Source organism: Coffea arabica, chromosome 2c (assembly GCF_036785885.1).
Source record: "Coffea arabica cultivar ET-39 chromosome 2c, Coffea Arabica ET-39 HiFi, whole genome shotgun sequence".
NCBI classification, from domain to species: domain Eukaryota; kingdom Viridiplantae; phylum Streptophyta; class Magnoliopsida; order Gentianales; family Rubiaceae; genus Coffea; species Coffea arabica.
This window is the reverse complement of record NC_092312.1, coordinates 52859593-52874173: the sequence shown is the minus strand read 5'-3', so window position 1 is coordinate 52874173 and position 14581 is coordinate 52859593. Positions and strand designations below refer to the sequence as shown.

Genomic DNA, 14581 nt, shown 5'->3' with positions numbered 1-14581 from the left:
ATAAACCAGAGGGCTTCTGATGCTCAGCTTTTACTTGTTGGCAGATCAAGCATCTCTGAACAAACTCTGCCACGTCCTTTTTCAAACCTTCCCACCAGTATAATCCCTTCACATCATGATACATCTTGGTCACACCTGGGTGTATGGTATACTTCGATCGATGTGATTCTTCTAAAATTTCTTTTCTTATCTCTTCATCTGCCGGGATCACAATTCGATCTCGGAACCTCAATACACCTTCAGACCCTAATTTAAAATCTAGGGTTTCCCCTTTTTGCACTTTCTCCAAATTCTTTCGAATCATAAGGTCCGTTTTCTGGGCCTCCTTAATACGCTCTAGTAATGGTGATTTTAACGATAAATTCCCAAATAATATCTTCAGTTTCTCCAAGCGAGGGTTCCAACCACTTATTTCTTCTAGCATGTCCCACTCTTTAACCATTAACCCTGCTACTTGGGACTTTCTACTTAAAGCGTCAGCTACCACATTAGCTTTTCCTGGGTGGTAGTTAATTGAACAGTCATAATTTTCCAGAAATTCTACCCATCGCCTTTGTCTCAAATTTAGTTCCTTCTGGGAGAACAAATACTTGAGGCTCTTATGGTCCGTATAAACCTCAAAAGTCACGCCATATAAGTAGTGTCTCCATTTCTTTAAGGCAAAAATCACTGCTGCTAACTCTAAGTCATGAGTTGGGTAGTTTTGTTTGTGAGGCTTCAGTCTTCTGGAAGCGTAGGCAATCACTTTACCATTTTGCATTAAAACACATCCTAGACCTTCTCCGGAAGCATCGGAGTATACGGCATAACCTTTTTCCTGACCCCGTCAGGTAACACCAAAACAGGAGCGGATGTTAAACGCTTCTTTAATTCCTGAAAACTTGACTCGCACTTCAGAGTCCAAATGAACCTATTCCCTTTCTTGGTTAGCTCGGTCATGGGTCCAGCAATCTTCGAAAAATCCTTGATAAATCGCCTATAATAACCCGCTAATCCCAAGAAACTTCTAACTTCAGTTGGGGTTCCTGGCTGCTTCCAATTCATAACGGCCACAACTTTTGCCGGATCCACGGCAATTCCCTCCTTGGAAACCTTATGCCCTAGAAAAGATATTTCCTCCAGCCAAAACTCGCACTTGCTGAATTTGGCATACAGCTTCTGCTCCCTTAATATTTGCAAGACTATCTCCAAGTGCTTAACATGTTCCTCTCAAGTCTTAGAGTATATCAAGATATCATCGATGAAAACCACTACAAACTGATCTAGATATTTCTTAAAGACTCTCTGCATTAAATCCATGAATGCCGTTGGTGCATTAGTTAAACCGAAAGGCATGACTGCAAACTCAAAATGTCCATATCTCGTACTAAAAGCAGTCTTGGGTATATCCTCCTTCTTAATCTTTAACTGGTAATACCCTTGCCTCAAATCCAGCTTAGAGAAAACTACTGACCCTTGCAGTTGGTCGAACAAACTATCTGTCAACGGTAAAGGGTATTTATTCTTAATTGTAATCTCATTTAACCCTCGGTAATCGATACATAACCTCAAGCTTCCGTCCTTTTTCTTAACAAATAGAACGGGTGCTCCCCACAGTGAATCACTCTCCTTCACAAAACCTTTCTCCAAGAGGTCTTGCAGTTGAATTTTCAACTCCTTTAGCTCGGCAAGAGCCATTCGGTACGGAGTTTTAGAAATTGGAGCCATTCCAGGCACCAAGTCAATCTTAAATTCCATTTCTCTTTCCGGCGGTAGAGTCTTTAGCTCTTCGGGAAAAACATTCGGAAATTCCCGTACCACTGGTACATCTTCTAACTTCACTTGATCACTGGGAGCATTAATCAAGAAGGCTAAGAAATCCTGAGCTCCTTTTGACAACATTTTCCTCGCCCGTATCCTTGAGATCATAGCAGATGATGCTAACCTACCCTTAACATCTAACCTCAGGGTTGCTTCTCCAGATATACAGAATTCTACCACTTTCGCTCGGCAATCAAGTTTAGCATGATATTGGCCTAGGAAATCCATTCCTATGACAACATCGTACCCTCTTATGTCCAGACTGATTAGATCCACAAGCATTTTACGATTTCCAATCCAGAATTCACAATTCTTATAGGCTAAGCTAGCGATTATCTTCTTATTACCCATTGGTGTCCTAACTTCAAGATCGAAGGGTAATTTAACAGGTCTCACATCTATTCCAGACATAAATGATGGATTTACGAATGAATGAGTTGCACCAGGGTCAATTAACACTTTAGTTAATCGATGAAAAATCAGAAGTGTACCTTCCACAACTTCCGAGGAATCAGGTGCAGGTTGGTCATCTATAGCATACACTCTGGCAGGAACTGTCGGCCGGCTACCTCCAGAAGTGTTTGGTCTAGCGTTCGAAGTAGTCCCTTCCTGTATTTTTGGACATCCAGAAATTTGGTGCTCGCTACTTCCGCATTTCAAGCACCTTACTTGCTTCTTCCAGCAGCCATCCATAGTATGACCAGGTTTCTTACAATATGCACATGTCACTTGGGGAATTATTGCTCGGCCTCCTTATAAGGTATTCCTAGGTTGTCCCCTTCTATTCGGTCCCCCTCTAGTTCCATTGCTTCTTCCCCCTGCATTCCTTGCCCCGGTTCCTCTTGCTAGTGCACCTCGCGGTGCTCCGGGACTAGTCACTTCGCCTGTTCCTCGGCCCACTTTAGCCGGTGGAGCATTTCCATACGTCGGCTCTCGACTACTGCTGGGGGCAAATCTTTTCTTAGCCTGAAAAGATTTCACTTGAGCTCTAGCTACTTCAACTCTCTGGGCTTTCTCGACGGCATCTGCAAAAGTATCTATCCTCACGGCAGCTAAACCTTCCTGTACTTCTACATTCAGACCCTGCACAAACCTTCTGACTCGCCTTTGCTCCGTGGTTACCAATTCAGGAGCAAAACGGGATAGCTTTGTGAACTGGACTTCATATTCGGCGACACTCATCGCCCCTTGCTTACATTTTATGAAGTCATCCTCTCTCTTTTCTTGGATGAGAGGTGGAAGAAATTTGGCATTGAACTCCCTGGTGAAGTTTGCCCAAGTCCTTGGAGTATGATTCCTGTCCCAATTAATCCTAACCAGATTCCACCAGGAGCGAGCAGCTCCCTCAAACTGGAATGCGGCGAAAGTCACTTGTCGCTCTTCCGTGTAGTTTAAAGCTGCGAAGATGTCGGAGATTCTCTCCCACCACCCCTCAGCTATCTCTGGTTCGGGTCCTCCGTAGAACTTAGGAGGTCCAAACTTCAGAAACCTCTCCAGTGCCCGATCATCGGAATCAACTGGGCCTTCTGGGTGGTGCACTGGTCCAGCGGCTTGGTGTTCAGTCAAACGCTCTAGGACGTCAGTGATACGGTTAGTTGCGGTGACCACTCGGTCTCCGGCCACGCCCTCTTGCCCTTGGCCTTGATTAACCTCGGGTTCCCTATCACCACCCGCTTCCGGGTGTTGTCTAGTGGGTCTCCCACGGCTCCTTCCTATCACTTGGCGATCCATTGCCTAATTATGCCTATTACTGAAGGGTAAGACAATTAGGCAAAATTTTATTTATATTTAATTATTATTATTTTTTTTTCTATGTGATTAAAATCATCATGGAAATGGAAGGAAAGGAAATGAAACACTTAACATATATTTCCGCGGATCAGTCATACAATCAACAAGTTGGAACATTTCCAAAAGTAAGGCACATAAGTTAGCAAAAATACATACAGATAATCCCTTAAACAAAAATTAGGGATATGGTGCTTCGGAAGCAAGTCATTCACCTAGACAAAATTTGATGACTTAACTAATGTCCCTTTTCTGATCCTACATATCTAATACTATCAAGTCAACCTAACCTAACCCTCAGCAGGGCAATCAAGAGCGACGTCCTCAGCCGGATCCTCCTCTGCGCCTGCCTGCTCGTTACCCTGAAGGTAACTAGTGGCCTCGTCCATATGCATAGCGGCATCACCCCTGATGCCAGCACTCCTATGACGGATCCTCTCAGCTAGTCGGGTCACCCTAGACCTCTGTCGTTCTATCTCCAAACGAGCAGCCTCCAGCATATTATGATCAGCAGTTAGCCTAATCTCCAAATCAGCTATGCGGTCGAACTGGGTATCCACCATGATACTCAACTCCTCCACATCCTGGGTCAAGGTGTGGTTAGTGTCCCACAAGTGGCGGCGCTCATCATCTAGGGATAACACCAAGGCGTTGGGATATGCGTACGTGGCTCTACACTGGCATCCAGGGTGCCTATCAGCAGGTGAGTATCGAACTCGGTCTCCTCCACCTCGAGGCCTATAGGAAATGGATCTCAGCGGCTCTACATGTCCATTAGCCGCGCTACTACCATTAACATGTCCATTACCATTCTCCATACCTGCAAAATGATCAATACTTAAGGGTTAGAACTTAAATAGCTAACTGGGTCAGATATCACTTAAGGTATATCTAATGGTCTCAATTCTTATTCCTAGAGAGGATTAGGGTTTCTAACATATCTAATATGTCTTTCAAACAACTTTTCTAACCTAGGCTCTGATACCACCTGTGACGACCCCACTTCCCCCTAAGGCGAACCAAAGGGTTGGCGGGCCGTCTGCCTAACTCTCGCCAGGACTCACGCAAGCATTCTAACCCAAATCCTTTCGAAGAATAACCTGATCTATTACAAAACAATTTTCCCGAAGTAGACCCTCACTAAAACCACATTAACTTCAGAGATAACAGTGATTTAAAATAGCCAATCGAGGCTCTTAAACATCCCACGTGCCACGCACCAAGGTATAAAGTCATACCAATCCGGATAGATGACTACATACATCACTAATACAAACTTACAAGCCAAACACTCGAATTAGGGTTTACACATTTTCCAGCTTCAAGTGGCAATCCAAAATAAAAGTACATTATCCCAATTAACGCATTACAGCCCACAAAATAAGTCATAGTATTCAAATATATTCCAAAACGAAACATGGATAAGTCCCAAAGCTTTCAGTTTCCAGAGCCTGTTAAGGAAAACAAATAAATGTGGGGTGAGCTAAAGCTCAGTGGTACCCCAAAACATGCAGTCACGTAAATCAAACAGCGAGTAATAACTTAACCAAATTGAACAGTTAGGAAAGCGTATAACGGCACAAGGTAGGATACAGGGGCTCTCAGGAGCCATTTTCCTCGCTTGATCTCCATTCATCGTAGTTGACCCTCCGTCAACTCTCACTACTTATAGTCCCTGTAGATCCACTCATTTTAATCCTAACCCGTCACCGTTCTTACCCCTGTCCCGGGCCCAAACACCGACTAAGGACACAGTATACTCGAGATATACCCGTAGATGATTGGTCGAGGGATTCACCCAACGACGTTATTGTAGTTAGATTCACGCGTCGAGGGATTCACCCAACGATGTAACTACATTTAGATTCATGGTAGTTGGATTCAAAAGTCGAGGGATTCACCCAACGACGCAACTACATTTAGATTCATCGATTCACGAGAAAATGATTCATGCAAGTCACCACTCGAACGGCTAGTGCGATAAAGTACACACTGCTCACTTCGATGGATCAAAAACTAGTTTTGCAAATTATCATATATTGAGTCAAGAAAGGACTTCAACCAAGTAAGCATAGAACAGGCAGGGACACTCACCAAGAGTTTTCCTTGAGATACTTTTCCTTATAAAAGGGTAACTAGTATTATTTTCTTGAAATAAGTCGACAAACCTCTTAACATCAAGTTAGAAAGATACTTTGAACATTTCTTTAAAGCTACGGTTCTTGCAAAAATTATCACTAAAAACTATTTTACCTAAAATAAAGTTTCTTGCTGAGCAAGTTTCTACATTTTTAAATAAAGTTATTAAAATTCTTATTCCGGAACTTTTCCTACCAACAACTATCCAAGGGCAAAACCTAAGGAAAGAAAAGGAATTGAAATAAGACTTAGGGTTTTCAAAAGCTAGAGAATTTATTTTCTATAACTATCAAGGCTAGTTTGAGCTAAAGGAAAATTGTCGGGTTGGAAAAATTTAGGCAAAACACTAGATACTGAGTTTTATCATCTAATACTAGCTGAAAAATATTTTTGATTAGCTTGATCAAAATTACTCGAGTTCGCAAGGTCGAAACGACTTCCACAGCTTTGATTCCGTTTCAAAATCATATTATGAATCAAATTTGTCGATATGGCAAAATCACATAGCAAATCACTAGGGCTTCTTCAATCATTAGCCCTAGATTTCAACAGATGCATTTCTGATCAATAATAAAATAAATGACCAAGGCTTCGTCAATCATTAGCACTTGGTCTTGGCAAGCTCATCTTAACTAAATAAAAAAAAATGAAGGTAAGGCCTCCAAGAAATTCCAGAAATTAAATTTCGTCACCTTGTAATACTTATAAAATCATTCAAATGGCCAAGGGCTTCATCAATTAATAGCCCTTGACAACATCAATCACTTCCAACCACAATTCAAGTAAGAATTCACGGACAGCAGTACACATGGAGGAAAAATATGAAAATTCTACAGAACAAAGGCCCATGATTCTAGTTTCAAATGCCACTCACGGCACCTTAATCGGATTTTCCTACACCAAGATTTAAGCATTTTACTGAGACTGGCCAGTGAAATCCGAAAATCTGAAAATTCATTTTTCACTTGTGAAAAACTCCTTTTTCTCTTTTAACACCATAAGGTTTTTATTCAAACCATCCATACATTTCTTATAGAACTCCAAAACAACATATTCCAGGCATTTCCAACCATTATGTTTCAAAGAAAAATCTAAAAACCAAGCTGAGATTCCAACTCAACCTTGGCTAAAACATGGTTTTAGGTTCTCAAATTCATCATGTGAACCTTTGGCTAACTAATTAACATTTCTGGTTAAAAATCGAATTCGAATAACAACTTCAAACATCCCAAAAGTCCAGAAATCTGTCCAGCTAGCTACGGATGAACATGCATGAAGAAACTTTCAGTTTTCATTTTATTTTCTTGGTTAAAACATGCTATTAAACTCTCAAATTCCTCATGCAATTACTTAGCTAAACAATGAACATTTCCAGTTCAAGAGTTGAGTTTAAACCATGGTTACAAACCCCAAAATTTCCAGGTTTAAACCTCACGGCTGTTCTCAAAATTTCCAGCAATAACAATGGTTCTAAAACCAGATTTTCCTTGGTTAAGTCGAGGTGTTAGGAGCTCAAATTCAATATGCAGATGCTTAACCACTGATTAACATTTCCATTTTAGAAATCGAGTTCAAATAACAGCCATTAACATCAAAATTTCTAAAAATTATTCCAGCTTGGCTCGGATGAACATGCATGTGGCAGGTTGCATTTTGATTTTATTTTTCTGGTTTAAACTAACTAATTAACTACATGCAGAGCCTAATTAACTTGTTATTTAACTAGCTAATTATGGTTATAAGCTCAAATGACAAAATTAAACCAAATCAAGCTGCATTAATCAAGTTAAGCTCTCGGCAGTTTCAAACTTGCACACATCAGTTTTCTTCTTTTCTTAATTACAAATCCGGCTGCCTAAAATCACATGCATGTTCCTAGATGACTTAACCTTCTTGTTTTTAGTTGGTTAAACATTTAATTGAGCTCAGATTGTCGCAGGGCATCAGAATTAATGCTACATTTCCAAACCAGTTCCTCGGCAAAACATTTTCATCAAAACAGAATTTTCTAGTGTCTTGAATTCATCAATCGATTGCACAAGCAACACTTGCAGGCTCTGTTATGTCTTTATCTATTAGTAATTAACCTAATCTAGCCCAGCAATTACCTCAGAAACAACTCAGCTCCCACACGAAAATCTGGAAATTTTCTTTCCTTCATCTCGGCTTCACTCGCAAGTTTGGTTCTGGTTTGATGAGTTGCGGCTGGGATGGTGAAGTGCAGCTTGGTTGAGGTTGCAAATGGCCACGGCTGGGAGAAGGGAAGGTACAGGATCGATTGCTTTCACTCGTGGTCCTCCGATTTCTGCCCTCAGCTCGCGATCAGAACGAGAGAAATAAAATTTTTGCAGCTTGTTTTCTCGCACTCTTGCTCTCGGATGGCTGGTTTCTCACCTCTCTCTCATTTACTTCTCGGTCTAAGGCAGAGGAAGAGATGATGTGTTGTTGTGAATCAGAGATGAAGTAGTGGAGTGTGGTGGTATCGCGGTATTGAGAAGGAAGAGGGAATGGCTTGCGGTTTTGGAGGAGTTGGCGTGTATGAAATGGTTTGCGTATAGAATTGGTGAAAATGTGATTGGCCGATTGGGGCGGTGATTGAAATGCGGTCAGAGGGATTGTTTGGTTTTGCATGGAAATGTTGTGGTTGTAAGGGCATTTTAGTCTTTTCACTTTACTTCCTAACCTCTACTTAAATCCTCCATTCTAACGTAACTCCAAAAATTATCCCCAAGCGTGATTTGAAAGCCTAATTTTACACTAGTACTTAAATCATTTTTATCGAATATTTATCGATTACAATTTAATATTAAGGTTTCTAGTAATTCCAAACATTATTTAGCAATTAAATTAGTTATCAGAATTTTCAATTATTTATTCTCAAGAGATAGAGTTAATCTAACTCGAAATTTATCAATTTAGTAATATAAAGTCAAGTGAAATAATAATTTAATACAAGTGTGTCAGTTTGCACACAAAAATTATTTTTACGCACTTATTGTGAAAAATTTCCTTTTTATCCTACAATGCTAGCAACTAATTGGAACTAATCATTGAGTTTCGAGTAATTTATTTTAAAGTAATAAGATTAATCAGCTCAAGTATCATTAATTTTGCATAAAGGAATTTAAGTATTCTAACATTTTATGTTAAGGCGAAAAAATTTAATCTAACTCTAAAGATATTAATTTAATCTAGCAAAACCAAGAAATTTCATAACTTAGGAAAATTATATTATTTTTCACATAAACATATTTTTACGTACTTAATTGCGAACAGGTAAAAGTAATGCTAGAAATTATTAAGGAATAAAAGAAATGCAAATGAAATATGCACTGGCTTATATATCTGTTTTTCAGGGTTCTCACAGTCATCATTCCTAAGGCCTTCGGTCGGTGGCTTGAGTGATCCCTTAGGCATCGTTATGGGCACAAAGCACACCATCCGCCTACCTAAGGAAATCGATTCTAATCCTACAAGGAGATGTGGGATGGAACCCACGAAAAGAGAAAAATAGGGTATAAAAGGAATCGATTATAATGTGGGATGGCACCCACGAAAGTTTATTCCTTTCGAGGAATCGATTCCTTTTATACCCTATGGGAGCCATCCCACATATGTGGGCGCCCACAAAAAGTGCTTCCTTTCGAGGGAGAGATTATAATACCATCGACTGCAGACGAAGGTTCTAGGGTGTCTATCCCCCTCCCAAGATGCAAACGCGGTACTTATAAGTAATAAAAGGAATAAACACATCATTTATCACCACATACGGATATCGAGATGATTTGTACGTGTGAAATGCAAGAACCCTAAAAAATGCAATCTAAAACCCCCGAATATGATATATAAGAAGGTTAAATGGAGAAAAATCTTGACTGTAGACACCAAATTTTTAGCGTAATTTCATTTACTATTTAATTCTTAGTTTTTATTTGTCGTGTTAAGTTTTATTCACTTTTTAGTTTTTAGTTTTTATTTTATTATTTTTATTTTTATTTTAAACTTTCTAGCATAAAATTTCTCGAAAAAGAAAAAAAGAAGAAAGAAAAGCATTCAAAAATATGATTTAGTTGTTTGTCATTTAATTTCAATGTTTTCTTGAAAAAAAAAATGTACGCGACTTGCAAGCTGCGTATTGTCGCAGCTTGCAAGGAAGGACTGGGCAGCTCCTTTAGCTACAATTTTAGGAGAGATGGCTGAGGGTTTTAGGTTTGTGGTTCCCCCATATAAAAGGAAAGAGATAGCCGCAGCCGGAGGGGGGCATTAAGTGGCGGCTGCTAGAAAGAAAAACAAAACAACGACGGGGAAGTTTTTTGGCAGAGCTTCAGGCAAACAAAAACAGGGAGGGAAGAAAGAGATCAAAAAGCTTGAGAGAGGTGACGGCTGAGATATTGGGAGAGGGGGCGGCTGCAAAATCTGAGAAAACAAAAGGAAAAGAAAGACTAGAAAGAGGAGAGCATACAGAGAGGTTTTGGAGAGCAAGCTGACGGCTAAGAAAAAAAGAAAAATCAAGAGGGCATCAAAGGGAGGCTAACGACCGCTAGGGAAAGGAACGGAGAGGAGATAGGAACGGCGGACAACTAAGAGAAAAGTTCTGAGGGGCGGCTAAGAAAATTGAGAGAAAAGAAAGGAAGAACAAGAATAGCAAGAACAGGCAAGGGTTGAGGAAGAAACCGACAACTTAACAAGAAAAGAGGTGATCGAGAATCTAGAGGGCAATCGCAGCAGAAAGGTGGAACTTTTCCCAGTTTTGCTTGGCCTATGTCAGTGATTCATTGCTCCTCTATCCAGGCGCTGTTTGTCTACGGTTCAAGAGAGTGAAGGTAACCTTTCATTTTTTTTTGGTCATGAATCATCAGGCTGTCATTTGAATGCTAAATCATTTTGTTGCCAAATTTGCGGTGAGTTTTCTTCCTTCACGTTTTATTTGTGCATCTTGGGAGGTGGTGGATCTGTGTCATGGCTGTCGTCTTGGATGTCTGCTGATGAAGCTGTAAACTTTAGTTGGTTTCGGATGAGATCACCATAGATTTCATCCGAAACAGAAGCCAATCGCTTTTTCCCCCATGCATCCTCCATGTTTTCCTTTTGCTTTGTTTAAAAATGGTCCGTGTATCATTTTGTTTTGGCTGTTAGGACCCTTTAAGAGTCAGATTTAGAGTCTACTGCAACAAGCTTCAAGCTTTTGGCTTGTTGCAGCCACTTTGTTTTCCTTGGTTGCTGAATTTGCAGCGGGTCTGGCATGTTTGACGTGATGTGTTCTAGGTTGGTTTATTGGAAGTGTGGATTGAAGTTTTAGAAGTTTGTCTTGGAGATTAGATTTGTTTGGGTGTTTTTGGTAATGCATACCTGTTTTGTAATCTATTCCTTCATGACTGTCTTGGCACTAAAACTTCCGAGAAGGAACGGCATTTCTGGGTTTGAAATTTGCATGATTGGGTGTTGAATGTTATGTTTCCTTGTTTATGATCGAAGCTTGATGTTTGATAGAATATTAGCTGTGTTGGGATGGAAATTTCCATTGGATTAAACACAGTCATGGTAAAGAACCAAACCATGAAAATTGCAGCAGGCTCCATCTTCTAAACTGCAGGAACTTTTCTCATGTTTTTTGCATAAAGCTGCGTTTTTAACTCTTGGTGGTTCCCATAAGAATCTGAGTTCATGTTGGATTGTTTCTGGTTTAATTTTGCATTTACTTCGATCATACATGGCTGCTCTCCCAGTCTCTTGTGCTTTTAGTTTCTTTCCCACATTGTTACTCCTATCCAGGTTGTAGTTTCTTTTTGGGTTTCTTATTGTGCAGCAGATTTGCATGATGTCTTGCTAAGTTTTCTGTTTGGTTTAGTGAAATTGGTTGCTTAGTTTGAATTTATGATGTTGGGTTGGAAATAAATCAAGGCTTGCCATGAATCTTGCTGGCCGAAAGTTTCTTGGAGCTGCATTTTTGCAGCAGAATTTATTGTAGAAAACTTCCCTAGTTGCCGAATCCTTTTTAGCAGAGGTCTTGGTTTGAATTCTGGTTTGCATGCATAAAATTTATGTCAATGATGGTTATAGAGAAATGGATGAGGCTTGGGCTCTGTTTATAATGTTTTGGTCATTTTTCTGGTTTGTTATCAAGTTGCGAGCTTGCAGCAGAAATGGTAGAAGCAAAATAGCTTCATTTGGCCGAAAGATTGAGTTTGCATGCATGAAAACTTCAAAAACTAATTGCCCTTTTACCCCTCAAGTCCCTCTTTGTTTTACTATGACCCAACCAATTGAGTAATGTCCTCAATTCGGTCCTTGGTAGTTTTACTTCTATGACTTCATTGCTTGCTTTGCTTCAATTAATTACCATGCTTTGTCAATTGCACTTAAGTCATGACTTTAGGAGCTTTACGATCAAGTGAGCTTTGTATTTGCGCATTTCTTTTAGTTTTTCTCAATTAAAGTGGTACCTTGACCTTTTTATTGTTTTGAAGCCATTTTTCTTTCATTTGGACACCACTCCAAGGGAGGTATAATTTCTTTTATCTTTTTTGTCTCTCCCCTATGTGATCCAACGTGCTAAGTGAGAATTGCATGTCTACTTGCTTCCCTTGCTTTTCCTTAATTCCTTTTATTTATTTCATTTTTACTTTTGCTTTTTATTTAAGTTATTCTTTATGGGGTATGTGTACACCTCTTGGCTTGTAATAGATAGGGCTTGGAGAGCATTTGATGAAAACCTATTGAAGACGTGTGCCTAGCTAGCAAATGTAATAGGTTCATTAGCTTGGTTATTTGCCTTTGTTGCTATGTGTTAATTTGCTTTATTAGGTTCTTGCATCTAGTCGAGCATGCTAAGTGTTATGTGCTATGTGTTCGTAGGTGATTGACATGTCTACTCGCTTTCCATAGCCATGAATGAATGTGATGGATGAATGTACGTCACCACACTAGTCCAATGCTAGTTGTGGCTCATTATTCCATTAGGAATTCATAGAAATGGCTAGTCCAATGCTAGACCCAATAGGCCGTCCCCCTTTTGTTAGTGCATACTTGCATGTTCACTACATTTCATGCATTTTTCTTAGTTTTTATCATTTGGCATGCTCCTCCAATCCTTTTCCCCTCATTTTAGGCTTTTTGCATCCTCATGCTAGTTATAGGGTACATTTGCTTGAGAGTCCCCTTTCGATAAGGGAAACGAGCGAGTTTGGCTACAAAATAGCTTTAGCACGCTAGTTCTTCCTTCTAATCCAAGGGAAAATCAAAGTCGTAAAGTTAAGAGTCCTTCCCGTGCCCGACCTGATGCATTCCTTTAGGGTCATACACTTGCATTCTTTTTATATCACCTCCTCGCTCTTTTAGTCACATTTTCTCACTACTTAGACTTTTCTCAATCTGTACTTTCTCACCACTTTCTTCCTATCACTTATTCATTTTTCTATCTCACAAATGGCACTCAAATTGCACTTATATGTATCTACTATTATATTTTAATCCATTTGCACACACAAACACCTTTATTTTCTCACACTTGCACACTTACACTCGAGTCCTCATTTGCATTAATCACGACTTCTATGAGAGCTTTCCTTATTGGCCACCACAAATTATGTGGTTGGGACCAAAAGGCCTCATAAGAAACATTTTAGATTTAGGATTGCATTTTTTCCATTTTGCATCCATTAGTCATATCCAACATGCGATACATATCTTGGGTAGAAAAATTAGGAAAATTAGGGTTAAGTCACGCAACTAGCTTTGGCTAGGGTAAGGAAGTGCCTTAGGCCTTGCCTTTGCCTTCTTCCTTATCAAATGTGACCCCCGATCCCTTTCTTTGGTTACGAAGACCTAAAAGTTTTAAAAGGGTTTGTTTACTTTTTTCGTTCAAAAAACAAAAACCATTTTTGGGTGACTTGGTACACCCTAACTCTATACCAAGTGGCGACTCCATTTTTCATACAGAAAATCCTTTTGAACTTTTATTTGGCCAAACCGTCGCATTTCACAATCCCACGGCCTTTATTTTCACTTTCACACGTTTACATACATATCTCACACACACCACTTTCACACCTATATCAAAAAGTGGGGCGCGACAGCTTGGCGACTCCACTGGGGACATCCTAAGTGGGTCCAAGCATTTGACTTAGCCATTCGTTTCCTTTTTCTACCCTTTTTATGCATGGTATGTGGATATTAGGGTTGCATTTTTCCTTTTTAGGACCTTTTGACTCACGCACGTCTCAAACTACTCCCTCGCTCACGAATGTATGATTGGTTGATGTGATGTATGTTTACTTGTTTATCTCGCGCTTGCATTGCATTTGGGTGGAGGACATCACCTTAGAGCCTTACGTTGGTTCTCGATCCCTCCTCTCGAAACAAGCACTAGCATACGAGCATACGCTTTAATTTTTTCACCCTTCATTTATTTTTCTTTTAGTGGCTTGTCACGCCACTCCACCCTATTAGGATTTTAGGCGACCCACTTGGACGTGTGATCGTGACATGACGTGTGCGTAGCACGATCCAAGGGGTCACTTAATCTTCCGCTTTAAGCTTTGGGTTAATAGCCTTTAGCTTTTAGTCGAAAATTGAGGATTTTTGATAGATTCACTCAGACATGTGGCCGTGACACGACGTGTGCGTGGCAATGTCTGGGGAATCGCTCGAGCCACCGACAAGGAACCTTGGGAGTGATGACCTTTGGTTTCCAAGTCTGAAGGCTCGGGGACCTGAGCTTATCGAGTCTAAATGCATTAGCGAAACCTAGCCTCATGCATCCATATTAGAATTGCTTAGGGTAGCGTCTGCCTTACCTTATTAGGGACACTATTCACGAGGGGAGGGGTCCAACCCCTTACTCCTTTTTATTGCT

At 40.1% G+C, this 14581-nt stretch overlaps 1 protein-coding gene across 1 annotated transcript; it reads right to left on the bottom strand.

The window, feature by feature from the left end:
- Nucleotides 1–771: 771 nt before the first annotated feature.
- On the bottom strand, nucleotides 772–2493 carry LOC140035695 (uncharacterized). Its single transcript, XM_072077026.1, has 2 exons — nucleotides 1595–2493; nucleotides 772–1165 (listed from the first exon to the last, which is right to left on the bottom strand). The coding sequence occupies exons 1-2, from the start codon at nucleotides 2491–2493 to the stop codon at nucleotides 772–774; spliced, it is 1293 nt and encodes a 430-aa protein (XP_071933127.1).
- Between the last annotated feature and the right edge of the window lie 12088 nt (nucleotides 2494–14581).